General features: G+C 38.2%; 4 protein-coding genes across 7 annotated transcripts; 2 read left to right on the top strand and 2 right to left on the bottom strand.

Moving 5' to 3' along the window:
- The first annotated feature begins 222 nt into the window (after window positions 1-222).
- Window positions 223-4,397, top strand: LOC125188834 (protein PAF1 homolog). Its single transcript, XM_048085894.2, has 12 exons — window positions 223-1,578; window positions 1,956-2,024; window positions 2,198-2,305; window positions 2,392-2,575; window positions 2,657-2,730; window positions 2,817-2,936; window positions 3,144-3,249; window positions 3,361-3,447; window positions 3,537-3,605; window positions 3,687-3,758; window positions 3,839-3,982; window positions 4,055-4,397. Exons 1-12 carry the CDS (start codon window positions 782-784, stop codon window positions 4,199-4,201), a joined length of 1,977 nt encoding a protein of 658 aa, XP_047941851.1. The 5' UTR covers window positions 223-781; the 3' UTR covers window positions 4,202-4,397.
- Window positions 4,398-4,437: 40 nt separating this feature from the next.
- Window positions 4,438-8,216, bottom strand: LOC125188836 (uncharacterized). 3 transcript variants are annotated; one of them, XM_048085896.2, is made up of 13 exons: window positions 7,913-8,215; window positions 6,924-7,754; window positions 6,731-6,831; window positions 6,546-6,660; window positions 6,282-6,359; window positions 6,080-6,172; window positions 5,759-5,842; window positions 5,514-5,612; window positions 5,291-5,353; window positions 5,119-5,149; window positions 4,976-5,022; window positions 4,856-4,914; window positions 4,438-4,769 (listed from the first exon to the last, which is right to left on the bottom strand). In XM_048085896.2, exons 1-13 carry the CDS (start codon window positions 7,958-7,960, stop codon window positions 4,538-4,540), a joined length of 1,881 nt encoding a protein of 626 aa, XP_047941853.1. In that variant the 5' UTR covers window positions 7,961-8,215; the 3' UTR covers window positions 4,438-4,537. The 3 variants fall into 3 exon arrangements, 2 of the variants coding, with proteins under 2 accessions (XP_047941853.1, XP_088914809.1); XR_016130565.1 differs by lacking the exons at window positions 4,438-4,769; window positions 4,856-4,914 and having other exon boundaries at window positions 5,006-5,022; window positions 5,119-5,217; window positions 7,913-8,216; XM_089058683.1 differs by lacking the exons at window positions 4,438-4,769; window positions 4,856-4,914; window positions 4,976-5,022; window positions 5,119-5,149 and adding an exon at window positions 5,185-5,205 and having other exon boundaries at window positions 7,913-8,216.
- Window positions 8,217-12,979: 4,763 nt separating this feature from the next.
- Window positions 12,980-15,665, bottom strand: LOC125186466 (ubiquitin-conjugating enzyme E2-17 kDa-like). The gene is made up of 5 exons (XM_048082832.2): window positions 15,584-15,665; window positions 15,296-15,395; window positions 14,801-14,928; window positions 14,042-14,146; window positions 12,980-13,430 (listed from the first exon to the last, which is right to left on the bottom strand). Exons 2-5 carry the CDS (start codon window positions 15,363-15,365, stop codon window positions 13,287-13,289), a joined length of 447 nt encoding a protein of 148 aa, XP_047938789.1. The 5' UTR covers window positions 15,366-15,395; window positions 15,584-15,665; the 3' UTR covers window positions 12,980-13,286.
- Window positions 15,666-15,696: 31 nt separating this feature from the next.
- LOC125186465 (large ribosomal subunit protein uL16) lies at window positions 15,697-17,374 on the top strand. Of its 2 annotated transcripts, XM_048082831.2 has the most exons (4): window positions 15,697-15,835; window positions 16,352-16,853; window positions 16,954-17,035; window positions 17,119-17,374. In XM_048082831.2, the coding sequence occupies exons 1-4, from the start codon at window positions 15,826-15,828 to the stop codon at window positions 17,182-17,184; spliced, it is 660 nt and encodes a 219-aa protein (XP_047938788.1). In that variant the 5' UTR covers window positions 15,697-15,825; the 3' UTR covers window positions 17,185-17,374. The 2 variants fall into 2 exon arrangements, with proteins under 2 accessions (XP_047938788.1, XP_088914562.1); XM_089058436.1 differs by having other exon boundaries at window positions 16,954-17,374.
- The last annotated feature ends 1,251 nt before the right edge of the window (window positions 17,375-18,625 follow it).

Genomic DNA, 18,625 nt, shown 5'->3' with positions numbered 1-18,625 from the left:
ATTACACTTTTTAAGGTTAATGAATAATACTAGTAGTAGTATTTTTGTTTGAAACCGATGGAATACCAAAAAAGTCTCATATCAGATCGAATTATATATTGCAAGTGATTGTTAGACCAATTCCAAGTTTTATCAATAATTTTGTAATTTGATTTGTGTTTTGCATCTATGGAGCAAAAACTAGGTTGCCTCAGTTATAAATACACAAATATCTAGAATTCCTAGTTTATTTGGAAGTAGTCAAATATTTTCTTCAAAAAATCGTCTTGCTTTCTTTTATTCTTTTTCTTTCCAAAAATAATACACATACATTCAAATCTGAGCACCTATTGTATCTTGTTCAGTGATGCATGTTTTTTTCGCAAAAGATCGTTAATTTACTCGATTTAGAAGCTAGGGTTCTTGAAATTCAATTGGGGTTTTGGATTTGAGCTTAATCCCCCTTTCCAGAGGCTGTATCTTTTTCCCATATCTCCGAAATCGATCCCTTTTCTCAGCTGCCAGCCACATCTCAATTACTCAACTCTTAATTCCGAGTTCGTTGCTCGGGCTTTTCCTCTACTACTTCTTCGAGCCCAGATTGAGGAGTTCAATAATCGTTTCGGGGAATGAATTTTTTTTTCTTGAACTAATAAATTAAGAAAAGATGCTATTTTCTACTTTCCCCTTTTAGAGATTTAGGGTTTTGTTTCTTTGCAGCGTAGAATTTGATAGGAATCACCTTTTTTCGGCGTAATTTGAATTCGTCGGATCTCGCCCTATTGCGTTTCGGAATCTATCCATGGCGTCGTACCGGCCATTCCATCCGCCGCCGCAGTCAACGTTTGCTCCGCCACCGCCTCCTCCACCGTCGTCGAATCAGAACCCGCCGCCGCCTCCACCACCAGCAGCTGCGCCGCGCGGCGGAAGTCAGTATTCTCAGAATTGGGGTCCCTACAACGGCGGCATTGGGTCGAATTACAATTACCAGCATCCAGGCTATGGATCGTCTTCATCGCAGCAGCATTTTAACCCTCAACAGCAGCCGTATCAATTTCCGCCTCCGCCCCCTCCACCGGAATCATCTTCTTATCCTCCCCCGCCGCCACCGCCTCAGTCTGCCTACTACCCATCATCTCAGTATTCACAGTTTAATCAGCCACCACCTCCACCGCCTCCTCCTTCGTCTCCTCCTCCTCCACCGCCTCCGCTGCAGCCCTCATCGCCTCCACCATTGCCTCCTTCCACGGGTGCGAGTAGGGAGCGTACGCAACCCAATTCTGCAGTGTCATCGAGGAAGGAACAGAAGCCTCCATTGAGTAATAAAAGACCAGGCGGGCGGGTTGAGACAGAGGAGGAGAGAAGGGTGAGGAAGAAGAGGGAATTTGAGAAGCAGAAGCAAGAGGAAAAACTCAAGCAGCATCTTCGAGAGTCACAGAATAAAGTTCTGCAGAAAACCCAAATGTTGGCCTCTGGAGCTAAGGGCCACGGCTCCATTACTGGATCACATATGGGTGACAGAAAGAGCACTCCATTGTTAGGCGGTGATAGAATCGAAAACCGGCTGAAGAAGCCAACCACCTTCCTCTGCAAGTTGAAGTGAGTATACCGGAGCTCCTCATTCGAGTTTGTTGGCCTTCTATGGTATTTTAATCTATTTCTGTGGTAATTGTTATTGCTGTGAAGTTTACCACGACATAAGAACTCGATAAGAACGATACAGCATTGCTACCTTTACTTTTAGTAACGATGTGGCAGCATTGTGTATTATTTGGCTCGAATTGATTGTAATTACCAAGGAATCATTTTTATCTTGATCGAGGGATTGTCACAATTTTCTTATTTTGCTTTGTTGCTCGAATTATGACATTGATTTTTACAGATTCTTCTTTGAGTGTATGTATAAGATTTTCCACTTTTCTCTTAGACATCGTTATTTGGATAATATATTCGCTAACAATTTTGTGCCTTTTTAGGTTTCGGAATGAACTGCCTGATCCATCTGCAAAGATGAAGCTTTTGTCATTAAAAAGGGACCCTGATAGGTATGGAACTCTATCGTATTTATAATCAACTGCCACAACGTGAATACTTGGCTGAAATTCACCTTTCAGTCATGGCTAGCGCCCGTGTCACTGGTCACAGAATTGTAAATTGGTTCAACCGGTGCATTTCTGACACTGGTCTAATTCCAGTCTGATACATATGGCCTTTGCAGATACTGTAAATATCAAATCACATCATTGGAGAAGAACTGGAAGCCTCAGCTACATGTTGAACCTGATCTCGGGATACCGCTGGACCTTCTTGACCTGAGTGTTTACAAGTAAAACCTTCTCAGGCCCTTCTTTCTTTCATGCACCTTAGGCTGAGTTGCTTGTCTGATTTGTTCCATCATTCTCTGTTGATCAGTCCTCCCAAAGGTGAAAGGATACCCCTCGATCCTGAAGATGAGGAGTTATTGCGTGATGATGATCCTATAACCCCAATTAAGACTGATGGTATTAAAACGAAAGAAAGGCCTACAGATAAAGGTGTCTCTTGGCTTGTTAAAACACAATACATATCGCCCCTGAGTATTGAGTCCAGTAAGCAGGTATCAGTGAGTTATTTCTCACTACGAATCACCCAGACTCTACTGGAAAAATAACCTGGAAATATGTGATATTACTTGCAGTCTTTGACAGAGAAGCAAGCAAAAGAATTGCGAGAATCTCGAGGTCGGAGCCTCTTGGAGAACCTCAACAGTAGGTTAGTTGACTTGTTTTCTACTCTGCAAGAAGAATTACGATTGAGCCATTTACAATAATTTATTGATCCCCTTTACTTTGTTTCAGGGATAGAAAAATTCAGGATATTGTGGCGTCTTTTGAGGAATGCAAGACCAAGCCTGTCCATGCAGTTAATCGCCATCTACAACCGAGAAGGGTCCTCCCACTTTTGCCTGATTTTGACAGGTATATTGTATCTTCATGTAATTCATAACTTTAGCTATTTCTAGTTGTGTGTATGAAGTGGAATAATCTGGTATAAATATTAGTATTATTTTGACTCTTATGCAAGTTGGCATTGATTGGCATGTGTTGTTTTACAATCCTAGTTCCTGCATTTGTTTTGCTACATCAAGAAGATACTATTTTTAATTTCCTTAATTTTCTTTTCAGGTACGAGGACCACTTTGTGGTTGCAACTTTTGATAGTGCTCCAACTGTGGATTCAGAAATCTACAGAAAATTGACTGCAGCTGATCGTGATGAGTACGAACAGAAAGTACGTATACATTGATTAACTGCCAGTGGAATTCTGTGGTCAATATTTAGATAGTGTTGGAGTATGTAAGACACATACCTTCACGGTGTGACGAGTCATATGGCTTTGCAGGCAATCATGAAAAGTTATGCATCAACAAGCACGGATCCTGAAAGGCAAGATAGATTCTTAGCGTACATGGTGCCATCAGTAGACGAGGTGTTATTTTCACAGGATTGAGGCTTCAGTTTGTTCATATCCAATAATGTTCATCCAAATTGATAATCATTTCTTGGTTATGGTGACAGATTGAGAAGGATATATACGATGAAACTGAAGATGTCTCATACTCATGGGTCCGCGAGTATCACTATGATGTATGGTTCCATTGTGTCTTTTTCTTTTGATACTACAACTGTTTCTCTTATTATGTCCTTTGTCCTTTAACCACTTGACAGGTTCGAGGTGATGATGTGGATGATCCCACAACGTATCTTGTGTCCTTTGGCAATACAGAAGCCAGATACTTGGTCTGTCCTTTTTCTTGATTTATTCCTTTTTAATTTTCTCTCATACAATCAGCATACTTGACTGATTCTTGTTCGCGCAGCCCCTTCCAAAGAAGTTAATCCTAAGGAAAAAGCGTGCGAGAGAGGGAAAATCTACTGAGGAGGTGGAACAATTTCCAGTGCCAAGATCAATAACTGTAAGGAAACGAACCAAAGTTGATATCAGAGAATTGGTAGAAGAAGAGGTATGTAAAAAGAACTCATTACTCTCACGTTCATCTATACAGTGCCGGTTCTCACTCCTCCACTCTCATCAGGATTATGTACCATTGAAGGGTAATCTAAACTCAAGAAGTGGAAGGGACGGCAGCATGGATAGAGGACTCACTCGACTGCGTAGGATGAGTAGTCAGGACATGGAACCCGATAATTACAGCGGTGCCGAGGATGACTTGTCCGAATAGTTGCTCTTGACCATAATATTGTTGATTGCAGGGCAGGAAGAAAGAACATGCTTGCCCAGTTTGGGCTCTCCCTCTATCTCTCTCTCTTCCCTTATGGGAATCACATTTATATTTTTTTCGTTTTTTGCCTATTTTCTGGTAAATTAAACTACAGTTCCCTCTAAAAATAGATGAAAGGAAAACTACATTTCTTGTATTGTGTTTGTTACCCTTTAGTCAAGCTTAGTAGTATAAGATTAAATCAAGAGTGGTTCATATTATTTCTTACAACATGAGGAAAGCACCAGAATCCAAGCCATTATGTGCAAGTTTGTTTTTTCAAGTACAAATATTCTCCTATGCTTCAGATATATTTACTTCCTCATTGCCAGAAGATCCAACTTGAGGCAAATCTTGTGTATCCACAGTGCCAGGGGGTTGAGATTCTAGCTTTGCCGCAGCTTGCAGCACCCGGCTTTGGACGTCTGATGAGGAGGGTGATGTTGGGAGTCCGTTCCGGTTTGTCTCCAGCTTCCCAGCAGCCCATGAAACTGCCTGATTCCCAAGTGTGACTGGAGCTAGCAGAGACCTAAAGTAGTAGTTGTAATTTATTTTTACAGTATATGTGTGTCTCAATATATGTTGTAGTAAAGCTTTTGTTTGTTAAAATGGGACCTTAAATCTTGCTGAAAGTCTTCTGCGCCTTGATATGAAGTGATTCGTCGGAGTATAGTCTGTTCCATCGTCGAATGTTAGATTCAGAGTCTGAACAAAAAATGGATGATGCTGTAGTACCTGACCAAGGCCGATAACACCGATAAACTGGAGTGTCGTTTCCCACTCTGCAAAAAGAGGTTACAAGTGTTTAGCCGGAGCTTTGTAGACAAACAAATGATGATTCTAACTTATAGATACTGAGAAACGGTGCACGAACTTACCTAATAACGAATAAACTGCTGCAGCAACGCCCTATATATGGGGAATTCCGTGTTAGTAAGTCGTTCGAGCAAGAAATAAACTTATACCTATACACAAAACTGTTTGAAAGAACATCAAAAAAGCAATGGAACATGAGATTGGAACACTAAAGTAGAAGAGAAACATCCTTACCACTCCAAAACCAACAACTTTCAATGGGGTTGGTTTGATTTCCTCCAAGATAGCTTCAGCTTCCTGTAAAATGATTATGTCGATTAAATTAAAACACCTTTTTTTATCATCTCCACTTGAACAGCATGTAAGCTTCTCAGTGAGTTTTTTGTGAATATAGAACAGACAAGTGTGCTCAAGCCTCAATGTAGATATCACCAAGCATCTAAATGAAGTTTGTTACCTCATTGAGTATGGTAAACGTTGTCTCGGGTTTCAGCTCTTTAATGCGACACCCTTCTTTCACCCAGGATTCAAATCCACCTAGTACTTGATATGGTCTCTATTCTTGCAGAAAGTTTTACCAAGAAGCAAAGTAGAAAATCAATGTAATAGATCAATCAACAAGTTTGTTTTATTTTTCGCTTGTGTAATGAATGCTATTGGCATAAATATAGAAGAAAGGTCGTTTGCTGCAGTTATACTTGCCTTGGTTCCAAGCTTCCTCAATGATCTTGCAACACCCTTCGAACGAGATCCGTCAGCATCCATAACCAAAACCTTGGACCTGTCCTATATATATGAAATCAATTCAGGCATCACTTCTTTTCGTTAGTAACATCATAAAATATTTGCGAGTTTTGTCCAAATATCTCTTTCTCCAAAGCTTAGCCTTTGGTCTTTGCAACATTGTACTATTTGATAATCTAGTTGACTATTAGGGGTAAAAATAATGTTCTTCATTAAGAACACAGGATCAAGACTTGATTTAAGGATATGGGTAAATGCATCTTGGAAATGTGATCATACTTGAACAATTTTGAGGTCACGAATAATGACAGCATGCAACGAGTCCTCCAAATCTCTTCCTCCCTTCAGCAGAGTTTTGATGGAGCTGTCAACCTGAAATATTCATATGCCATAAAGAAATTGAGATCGTCGAAACATTTGTTTTGTTGCTATGCTTTTCTGTTTTTCATATATCTTGAAATTCAAGTTTTACACTGCGAACCTTGGGTGGCCCTACATACGCATATCGGAACCGAGCACTCCTCCGAAGATCAGGAATTCCGTCTCTGTCCCTGAGGTTCTTCACATCCAGAAACGATGCAGCCAGAAATGGACGGAGTAAACATGTCATCAACAAGTATACAAATCCAACTGAATTGGCCAGATTATTTTTCTTTTCCCGGACCAGTAAATATTAGCTATACATGTATGCAAGAATAAGCAACTTTCAACCAAATAAAATACAATTATAATAACAGTCTCTTGCCTCGGGCCGAATATCAATAAGCACAGCGTTGTTATTCCCTCGTAACAGCTCCATAGCTAATTCAGGAGATAAATCACCAGCATATCCACTATACTTCAACACTCTATACGAACCCCTGCAAAAATCTGATGAAAAATGTAATTTACATTTAAAAACTGAGCAAAGAGAAAACAAGAAATTTATACCACACAATGGCTGAAGCCCCAAATACAAGAACAACCGGAATAAGTGGATCATTTGGGTCCAAGCCTACTCTTTCTTCAAATCCCTCCAACGCGATGTAAACCTTTACATAGCAACTTTTTAATAAGATAAAAGGAAACATCTCCGGGTTTATAAAAGCCTCTGAATTTTCTGAAAGTTTTTGAATTCATTCACCTGCTGTAGTGCAGCACCAATAGGGCCCAATACTTCTGCAACGCGTCCTTCACCTGATCTAACCACATCTTGATAATCTTGAGGAAGAAATCCCTTTGCAGAATCATAAGCATATCCAACATTCTTCGTTAGCAAATCCTCCACCGCAACTAGTATTCGCCTCAACACATCAAGTGCAACAGAGGCTGCTGCACCCGATCCTTCCTTCAATCCACTAGACACACCACTCAGCCTGTTACCAGCTGATTCTCCAGTTTGATCAAGGAACGTGTTGATGTCCTTGACGACACTATCAGCCGCCTCACTAGCACTCGTTAGGGCAGCATTGAACGAAGAGGTGACGGTTTCTATTGAATTGTTTATAAAATCCTCTCCTCCCTCAACAATATCTGCGAGCTGTGTGTTTTGGACAGACAAGGGGTTCACTTCAATGAGCAATGAATCAGACGCCACAGCAGGATCAACTGTCACACTACTAACGGACATAGGAAGGTCCGGATCGACATAGCTTGGTTGGAGATCAGTGCTATCAACGGCCTTACTGAGAAACTCCGTTAGCTGAGACTCACCCGAGCTATCAACAAACACCAAATTAGGCCCTAAACCACGCATTTCATCACCGACCCCTAATCGAGTACTCTGATACAATGACTGATTAATAGTGTCAATGGAGCCACATTGATCATCTTTCACAACATAATCCGAGTATAAACACGTAGTGACTCTTTGCCTAGAGAAATTCGAGATTTTCTTGACTGATTTATTCACACTGCTGATATCAAATGCCCTAGCGTATGAGGATAAAGATTTCAAACCTCCATAGATTGAACTCTGCAGAGTTAAGTGCAGCAATTCATTAATTTCACACTAAACCTATATTCATGAAATTCAGTAACAATCATTCAATTTCACATCCCATCATTTAATACCAAATTAGGTAGTGCAAATGAAGAAATTAGCAACAAAATCAATAAAATTAAATTTGTTACCTGTCCATGGCAAGAGCAGCTGGTTGTAGCGGAAGAAACAGGCAACATTGTCAATCAAAACACCTCAATCAGATAAAAAAAAATCCACTAAAATATTGCTAAACCATCATTTTTAGTTCAAGAATCCGCAGCAAACGCATAAAGCTGTGAACTTTGATTCAGACTAAGCTAAAGTGAAGTGGAACAACCCATCAACAGTTTACGGCGCCAATATCAAGATTCTTGAAATGGGCTTTGACAGAAAATGAGAGACGATAACACTTGTTTATGGAGCGGAGTTAAACTATTTTTTGAAATGGGATTTTATTTTTGTCTCTAAATATATGTTTGATTTTAAATTTAAGAAATTATCCATTGAAGTGGGATGTAATCAAACATGAGAGGTGGGGAAAATGTGTGGATTGTCTCAAGGTGTTTGCTTCATTTGCATGGCCACTCGTTTCTCTCTAGTGGGGACAATGATTGGATTCACTCTTCTCGATTGGTGTTTCAATAATTATTTTAAACTGAAAATAAAAATCAATTAGGATTTTACGATATCTAAGACTAAAAAAACAATTATCTTCTGTTTATTGAAACGACTTCCAAATTTATGTTTGTATGTCAATAAAAAGAAACTAACAAACCTAATTAAACATTTAAAATAAAAATCAATTAGGATTTTACAATATCTAAGACTAAAAAAAAATTATATTCTGTTTATCCACACGACTTTCAAATTTATTCAATAAAAAGAAACTAACAAACCTAGTAAAACTATATGTTGTTCTATTATTCTCACGAGCCATGATGCACATATAAAACATAAATCACTGCATTCTTTTACTCAAAGCTAAGGGCATCCACACTGCGGGCTTGGGGGAGCTCGTCAGTCGCCACACCCCCAAAGGCGCCTCACTCCGTTGCAAGGATGGAGAATTATGAGAATAAACGTCGTCGCATGTTCCAATCCAGACACCTTCCAAATTCACCATTGACATATGATTTCATGGCCAGACATTGGTTTTGTAAATTGGATGATGGACTTTAAAACTCCTATTATTTTGTAGCATTTTATTGTCGATATCGGCCAAAATCTGGATTGATTACATCATGATATAAATGGCGAATGAAACTCTAAAATCATACAATTTTAACTTATCCATCAGTTTTTGATAATAATATGAACAAATTCATTTAAAAACCTGAATCTAACATACATACTATATGATAGACTAAAATTAAATATACATATATTTAGGACAAATAGAAACATTTGAATCGATACGGGTTTTAATGCACAATTTGGTAAAGTAAGAGAGGGGGAAAGAAAAAATTGGTAAAGTAAGAAAGAAAGATAGAAAAAAAGTAATGGAATTAATGTTAATGGATTATGAGGTCCACTTTATTATTGGTATAAGTGGTAAATAAATTGATGTATAGATGTGTAAAGATTTCCTAAAATAAAAAATTTGAAAGTTGTTACTTTTAAGGAATGGACTAAAATGGAAAGAGTTGTTATTTTTAAAATACGGAGGGAGAGAGTATATTGTCTAATTATTACTAATAAATTCTAAATTGCTTTCATTGTTAAATTTTATAGCAATAGCACTTTCAGGACAAAAAATTGACAAATTCATAATATTAATGATCTGAAGCTATCAAATACTTATAATGTTACCGTCTAAAATCATAAAATAAGAATATATTTAGAAAAAAGAATGAACTTTAGTCATTAGCAAATTGTCCAAAACAACGGTGAGGGTCATTTTGGTTCGAAAAGGTAAAAAGAAATAGAAAATCAATTCAATTGATATTTAGTCATTGGTTTAGATACTCCCTTGATATCCTCGTAGTTGAGGCGAAACTTTTCGACACGAAGTTTATAAGAAGGATGTTGAGTGTGTCAAATAAATACTCCCTCCATTCCATAGTAAGAGCATCCACAATGGCGGCGAGCAGGCTGACTAGCCGATTCCGGGCGCTGGCCAGTCCGCTCGCCGAACCATTGTGGGCAGCGAGCGCCAATTCGGCGATAATATAGGCGAGCGCTGGCCGATTATTGGTTGCTGGCCGGTGCGCTCGCCGATTGGCTCGCCGCCATTGTAGGTTGGCGATCAGCCAACGGCTTTTTTTTAAAAAAATTCCGAAACACTATGTATGCGCGATTTGAATGTCATTTTCATTTGCACCGCTTGTTTTAACGATTTTTCTCTCTATCTGAATTTCTGTACAAGAGCAATATCGCGAAATGGAGAACAATAACGACTCTCCTCCAGTCGAGCTCTCCCGCCTCGCGCGTCTACAAACGCAGGTGGACATGTGGAAAATCATAGGTGGATGGAAGGCGGCAACTGACCCTGTGAAGAAGGGGCTTCTTTTTTATCTCTTCCAGAGTATGCGGGCCGCAATGGCGGCTAGCGCACGTAGCGGCGACGAGAAGTGAGGCGGGGCTCGTGTGTGGAAGCTGGAGGGGTTTTTTTTAATTATGTAATTTTTTTAATGTACTTTTTTTAATTTAAATAAAATTATTGCACTTTCCCATATCTGTGTCGTAAACTTAATTTCGTATTTTGCGTGATTGTAATTTATTTGTTTTTTTATAATTTTGCTGGCCTATGGCTAGCCTATTGCTTGTCCAGTTGTTTGTTCTGATGATGTGGCAGGATGAATTTTAGTGCTGATGATGTGGCAGAAGGAGTTTGTAGCTAGCCTATTTCTATTGTGGATGCTCTAATATAGTCATTTTGCTATTTTGGTACGTTCCATAGTAATAAAGTCATTTCTCTTTTTAGTAAAAGTAAACACATTTTTCCACACCTACTTTACTCTCTCTTACTTTTTTTTCTCTCTTCATCTCTTTACCTTTTTCATTTTCCACTTAATTCTTTCTTTACTTAACTCACCTAACACAATTTTTCATAATCTTCGTGCAGAAAAAAAACGCCTCCATTACTATGAAATGGAGGGAGTAGATTATTAAGTAAGAGAGAGAAAAAAGTATAGAGAATAAAGTAGAGAGAGTAAAGTAAGAAAGAGAAAAAAAGTTACTACTATTCATGGAAATGACTCAACTATGAGGAACCTTTCCAAAATGGAAAAATGACTCAACTATGAGGGAACGAAGGAGTATTACATTATTATAACGCAGACGTGAGACCCTCAAACGTTTCGAGATCCAATGGTAGCTCTGAGATAAATAACTAAATTTAATTTTTTTTATATTTTGTTGGGTATGAGTTGGTAAAGTAGTACTTCATCCGTTTTATAGTAATGGAGAGGTTTCTTTTTGGCACGGAGATTAGGTGAGTTAAGTAAAAAGAGAATAAAGTGGAAAATGAAAAAGGTAGAGAGATGAAAAGAGAAAAAAGTAAGATAGAGCAAAGTATGTACGAAAAAATATGTTGACTTTTTATTAAAAAGGGAAATGACTTTATTACTATGAAACGTATTAAAATGACAAAATGACTCTATAACTATGGAACAGAGGGAATAGTAAAAAGGAATAGTAAAAAGGCCAAATGTTTTAGATTTGAGTCCTCTTTGACGCAATCCTTATATTTAAATTCATTTACTCGTCCAAAAAAAAAAAATTAATTTTTTATTTATAGAAACTACTATGAAATGCCATTAATTTTCTGAATATACTTTATTTTTGTGTATATATGTGCATAATAGTCCGCCCGTATCATAGTTGATAGATACCGTAATTTAGGTTAAGGGCCATAATTTTTCAAAAATGACGTCACTATAGATATATTCTACTATTTCAGTACAAGTTAAATAAATCTGCACAACCTTACAGTAAAATTTCTGTACCATAAACTTTGTTTCAAAATCCTCAATTTCTGTAGAATCATAAGTACTAACCGCAATCTTTTATTCTCCAGGTTTTAATTGCATTTCTGCCAGTTTCTGTTTTCTTCAATCATTACCTAATACTGTACTATTCGTTTCACTATAGTTGAGTAATTTTTTCATTTTGGAAAATTGCTTTATAATTGAGTTATTTTCATATATGATATTTTTTTTCTCTTTCTTACTTTACTCTCTCTTACTTTATTTACTTTATACTTTATTCTCTCTACATTTTCCTCTCTCTTACTTTTTTATATATTTATTTAACACACCCAACATTCATTTCTTAGACTCCGTGCCCAAAAGTTCCGCCTCAACTATAGTGAAACGGAGGGAGTACTACTCTACAACTGGATTTGTTCTTGTGAATCCAAAATAATTGAAAAACAAAATTCTTGTATTGGCAAATATCTCCACATGACTTGAATACTTGACCTATTAAAATTTTAACTTCTCCATCAGTTTTTGATAATAATATGAAAAAATTCATTTAGTACCCGAATCTAACATACATAATATATAGACTAAAATTATAAAATATTCATATATTTAGGACAAATAGGAACATATGTGCAATCCCGGATGCACTCATGGCTGATATCAATGCTGCTATTAGCACCCTTGAGTAGTATGCTCGTGCTGTTCCTACCTTCTTACACTCCTCCTACCATTTAGGGCAGGTGTTGTATTACAAAAACACACGCCACCAGTCCCTCCGCAGTGCTACCGGCCCACGCTCCACTTTCTCTCCATCTCAGCAGAAATCCGCCGTTGTCGTTCAAAGGCTCAGCCCAGAAGCGTCGTTCACCATCTTGCTTGGACACCGCATGGCCTGTGGTTGCTGGTCCGAACACACTACTGTCATCGGTCGCACGATGACCCGGAGCTAAGTTCCAATTCCTTTTTACTTGCTATTTTCTTTAGGCTTAAGTTGAGTTGGAGCACAAGAGTTATGCTTATGTAGTTTTTGTATTCATGAGGTTTGATTTGGGGCTGTTATTGCCAACTGTGTGTGTGTGTAAGGCATAGACCAACCTAGTTTCTATTTTTGGTGAAGAAACAGACAACAGAGTAGATTAACATTTGTGAGAAGCACGTTCCCTTCAAAAGATGATTGTCTTAAATTCAGGGCCAATTTTGGAAACAACCAAACAATTGAAAGCCCACTTTCATGGACTTCATTTTCTACTACCAAACACTCACATTCTCTTCATTATATAAACACAAAAATCATGAAACACACACAATCTCAATAATCATGCTAATGCCTGACAAAGTTTACCAATCGTATGCTAACATGCAATTATTGGACATAACGAATCAGCATATAACAATGGGTTGTAACACTGGCAACTTGTTTTGCTCATTGCTAGATCGAAAACCCATACATTTAGATCCGTTCCAGCCCTGTATATTGGCTACAACATTCGGTGCTTGTATCCAAACTTCGAATTAAGCACAATGAATTCAGGACCCTGCCAGCATGAACCCGACAGGACAAGATACGAAAAAACACCTCACTGATACTTTGGGATTTTCATCCCATGGCATATTTCTGGGTCCAGCTGCGAGCAGTCGACTCGTATTTTGCCCGGTCTGTCTTGTACATGTGAGCAATTTCCGGAACAAGAGGATCATCAGGGTTTGGATCCGTCAACAACGAGCAAATAGACAGCAGGACCTGCCATCAGTTTCACCATCAAAACCTTAATAAGACTAGATAATACTTTCTTCCAAAGTTCCAAGTCTAGTTACCCACATAAAGCCCAAAGTGTTGAAACTTAAGCAGTGTTAATAGAAAAGAAAGAAACTCGCATTCTATGAAACAGTTCACCAAATGCCCACGAAAAGCTAAAACTGTGCAATCTTTAGATGATATATAACAAAGGAAAACCTACAGTTCATTAATAACAAATAGATGGCCCAAGCAAATAATGTGCAATTCCTATATGGCAAGAGATGAACTCAGCATAAGCTATGTCAGACTTAATCAGCTGAAAGACATCAGGACAAAAAAAAAACAAAGTTGGATATATGCATATTTGCCGTCGGATATCAGCATTTTGATATAAATACATTCAGAACTTCAACCACATAGTTACAATTGGCAGAGATCTATGTGCCTTTTCTCATAAAGGGTTTCTTCCCTCCAAAATGTGTATTAACTGGCAAAAACGTTAATATACTGTGATAGTTGCTATTTATTCTTACTAATTTCTTAATTACACAATTAACTTCATAGATTCAGGTTCCAAAAAATAGGATGGTTGTGATTTGTGATGCACTAGATACCTTAGAAATAGTCAATGCTGGACTCCACTGCTCTTTCAAAATATCAAGGCAAATGCTTCCATTGCTATTGATGTTAGGGTGGAATACTTTTGTCCTAAATGCAACCTGCAACAATGAAATCACCTTCTGAGATTACTAAGTGTGAAAAATTTATATCACCACACAATACTTGACGATGCAAAAGTACAATTAAAGGGTTTTCAAGCAAATGAACCTTGCTAGTATATAGGAGAAAAAAAGACAGCTAACATAATTACCACTCCAAACAAGTAATTAAAATCTCACAAGTAAAAGAAAGATTGAAAATTTCCAAGCAGAAATCATCCAAAGAATATATACTGGAAAATTGAAACTGTGATCAGAGGCAACTCTAAGCAAGAAGGTGAACTTCTGAGGCTATGCCCAAAAATAAAAGAACATTATAAATTAAAATCTTTGTTGCATTCCAGTTAATTTGTTTATCAGAAACCTCTGGTGCATAATTTCTTGTCCACAGACCGAACTTATCAACTGGTACCACCTAGCATTTCGAAACTACACTAACAACATAGTGCAGGGAAACAGAACTCCAGAAAATAAATATGGCATGCAGAAAAGTATTATTCATAATAATTACCAGATAACCAATTAAGAGGAGCTACCCCAAACACAACTCAGGTATGATGAGTGTTTATCCTTTGAACCACTTTCATGTAGTAAATAAAGATTCAAGAGAGCAAGTTGCAAAAAGAAAAGTAGAAACAGAAGTAGCAAACATACCTTGGGAGGTTTAAAGGGATAATCAGGTGGGAAATGAATTGAAACTAAAAATACACCTCCAGCATATGGACTCTCAGAAGGGCCCATGATTGTTGCTTGCCAATGGAACATGTCTTCTGCTACAGGACCTATAACACATAATGATCAATTGAAATGTTAATCAAGGTGATAAGGGCAGAATGCGAGCTACCACAAGATAAGAATATTGGTTGTGGATGTGTAATAACTCAACAGATCACAGCAAGGAATTCATCTAAGTCATAATAGCAAACTATCAGGATATCTTAGAGATCAAGGAACAAAACAACAATATGCTGCTTGTACATATAATTGACAATAAATGCATCAGTAGCCAAACGTAGATCATTGAAAAATCATTAAATTAAACTATATATCACCGAAGCTCAGAGTTAAACTAAAAACTGAATTCGGTAAAAGGAATAATTAGATTAATCTAGTAAAATTAAAGATGCAGCAGATAATGAAGCAGCTTACCAGCGCTGCACGACGTCGGAGGATCTCTCTGCAAATCCTTGAGCTCCTTGAGAATCCTTTTCGACGCCATCAGTATCTCCTCTCAGCCGTGAGAAAAAACCTAATCGTAACCAATCGAGCAATCAGATAACCTAGCAAGCTCATCTTCTCCAAAAACAGGCAAGGAGAATCAACCGGATAAAAAAATCCAAATCTAGGAATGAAGATAAGCGAACAGCAAAGAATCTAAACTAGCTACTAGATGGATAAAAATGGTAGAATAAAAATTTGGATAGCAGAAGCTGTTACCTGTAGTGATGGTGGAGATGGAAGAAATGCGTTGGTAAGTATCTGGCCGAGGAGAGAGAGAGAGAGAGATGAGAGGGGAGAATATTAAGAGAGGAATAAAAGGGGAGGGCCCACAGATATATTCTGGAATTATAGCCCAATCCATTAATTGGCCCAAAACAGTAATCCACCCATTCCTATAAAGTAAACATTTCATCTCGCCAAACCCTAATTTTCTCAATTGCAGCGGCGGAGCAACCACCATGGGAAGAAGTAAGTCTCTCCTCCATATTGGCTTTCCAATTGATATACTACTTTCATTTCAGAACTAGATTATACATTCTATTCTGCAATTTTGCAATAAATTCTCATGATAACTGTGACGTAGATTTGATTAGGATTTAGGATCCGATAAAATGATTGCTTTTTATTGATGAACTGGAGCAATGTTCCTCTGTTCTTAGCTTTAATTGTTTTGAGAATTCAGAAAATGTAATATAATTTGAGTTTGGGTTTGGGAATTTTCAATCCATTCTGATAGCTTTAGTACATCTTAATTTGAGGAGATTTTTGTAGACCTGCTTCTTCGTGTTGCATTCTCCCTCTATACTTACCTGATTCGCATTCATGGAAGTTTTGTCTGCATTTCTATTACCACATGTGTGTGCCTTCTCCCTAATTTTATCAGAGTTGTATTGGTGTTTTCCTTTTGTTGGGATATTGCTCGATAAATTGCATTTTTGTGATGATTTGATATGTTTTTGTAATGTGTTTATTCTTGCTTTGTAGGGCCTGCAAGGTGTTACCGCCAAATCAAGAACAAGCCGTATCCAAAATCACGGTTCTGCCGTGGTGTGCCTGATCCGAAGATCAGGATCTATGATGTAGGTATGAAGAGGAAGGGTGTGGATGAATTCCCATTCTGTGTCCACTTGGTCAGTTGGGAGAAGGAGAATGTGTCCAGTGAGGCACTTGAAGCTGCCCGTATTGCCTGCAACAAGTACATGACCAAGTTCGCTGGAAAGGACGCATTCCACTTGAGGGTCAGGGTGCATCCCTTCCATGTGCTGCGTATCAACAAGATGTTGTCGTGCGCTGGAGCTGATAGGCTCCAAACTGGTATGAGAGGTGCTTTTGGCAAGCCTCAGGGTGTGTGTGCTCGTGTGGCCATCGGGCAGGTCCTCCTTTCTGTCCGTTGCAAGGATAACAACAGCCAGCATGCCCAAGAGGCTCTGCGTCGTGCCAAGTTCAAGTTCCCAGGGCGTCAGAAGATCATTGTCAGCAGGAAGTGGTATAACTCTTATATGCATAATTTGATGCTTTTGCATACCTGATCGTCTTTTGGAAGCCTTTTCTCTAATGTGCCTATGTTTTGCTTGTATAAATTTCAGGGGCTTCACTAAATTCAACCGTAGCGATTACGTGAGGTGGAAATCAGAGAACAGAATTCAACCAGATGGTGTCAATGCCAAGGTATGTTTTTTGAAATTGCAACTCTTATTCATAGACGTTCATGAACATATTTTGTGTTACTCATTTTGGGAATGCTTTTGCAGCTGTTGGGTTGTCATGGGATATTGGCTAACCGTAAACCAGGAAGTGCGTTTTTGACCGCTGTTTAAGCTGCCTAAGATAGATAGCTATCAAAATATTGTGTTGGGCATGAGACCTAGTCATTGTGCTGACTTTGTTGTGTCTCGTTTGAGCTACTTTCAACTTCTCTTTTCATTTATCTTTCTTGATTACTCCTTTTGGAGCACTATTATCAGATCAATATTTTGTTCTAATTCTATGATGAGAAGTTTGTGTTGAGCTTTTTGTTGTCCTTAGTTTCCTTGGTTTAGGTTTATTTATTTTTATATGATTGAAATCATGTTATTCAACAAAATCTTATTAACTCATCCCTAGCTCTTGGCTAGTAATCTTGAAAATAAAAACAAACACCTTGATAGCTAAACGCCTAAACCTCACCTCTTCATTATTATAGGGATGAATGAAATCAGATTTTAGACCATTATGAGATTTGAGAAGATTTTATCTAAAACCTAATCTATAATTAATTTGTTGAAAACTAAACTATAATTTCATTTGTTTAAAATTTTTTCATACATTTCCATTATAAAAGGATACTCAATTTAAATAAATATATCTAACTGGAGGATAAAAAATGATGAATTTTAAATAAAGAAAAGAATTATAGCTGGGATATTTTGTCTGAGTTGTTGGTGCTAAGACTGATAATATCTGAAAATGGACATGTAAATTGAGAATGATCAAAGAGCATCCCTAGTGGGTGCGGATGTCCAATAGTCTTCCTGACGGACTTCTCAAAAACACCTCCTGCCACGTCATAAGGACCTTCCATAGCTTTCACAGCACTGCCACGTCATAAGGACTTCCCACTGCACAGTGACAGACATCCCATAGCCTTCCCGCGCGGACTTTCCTACAATTAAAAAAATTCACAAATTCACCAAATTAAACAATTTACGGAATTAAACAATGTACAGTATTCAAATGTCGGCACGAATACGAAATTAAACAAAGTGCAAAATAATTTCATTAGATAAAAAAAAACAACAAAAAGAAACAACTTAATCAAATTACACTCATGAACATATCAACGATGACCCCGACGCAACCATAGCTCTTCAATTAAATCGTTCTGGAGTCGAATATGGGCTTGTCGTTGGTGCATGTCGGCAAACGCACGCACACGGTCGGCCCCTTCATGGGGTACCCCCATACGTCCATTGGGGGTGGCCACACCGTGGCCTGGACCGGCACTATCATCATCGTCACTGGCCCAATCAGTCATTGTTGCGCCTTCATCTTCGACAATCATGTTTTGCATGATAATACATGCGTACATGACATCAGCGATGCAGTCCATATGCCACAACCGCGATGGACCTTTCACTATCGCTCATCGACTCTGGAGCACACCAAATGCCCGCTCCACATCCTTGTGCGCTGCCTCCTGACGACTCGCAAAGTATTTCTTCCTATCTTCTGTTGCGCATCTGATTGTCTTCACGAATACGGGCCACATATGATAAATCT

The sequence above is a fragment of the Salvia hispanica genome, chromosome 5 (genome assembly GCF_029641045.1).
Source record: "Salvia hispanica isolate PSC_SH4W2 chromosome 5, Shi_PSC_v1, whole genome shotgun sequence".
Lineage (NCBI taxonomy): Eukaryota > Viridiplantae > Streptophyta > Magnoliopsida > Lamiales > Lamiaceae > Salvia > Salvia hispanica.
This window is presented reverse-complemented; position numbering and strand designations above follow the sequence as displayed.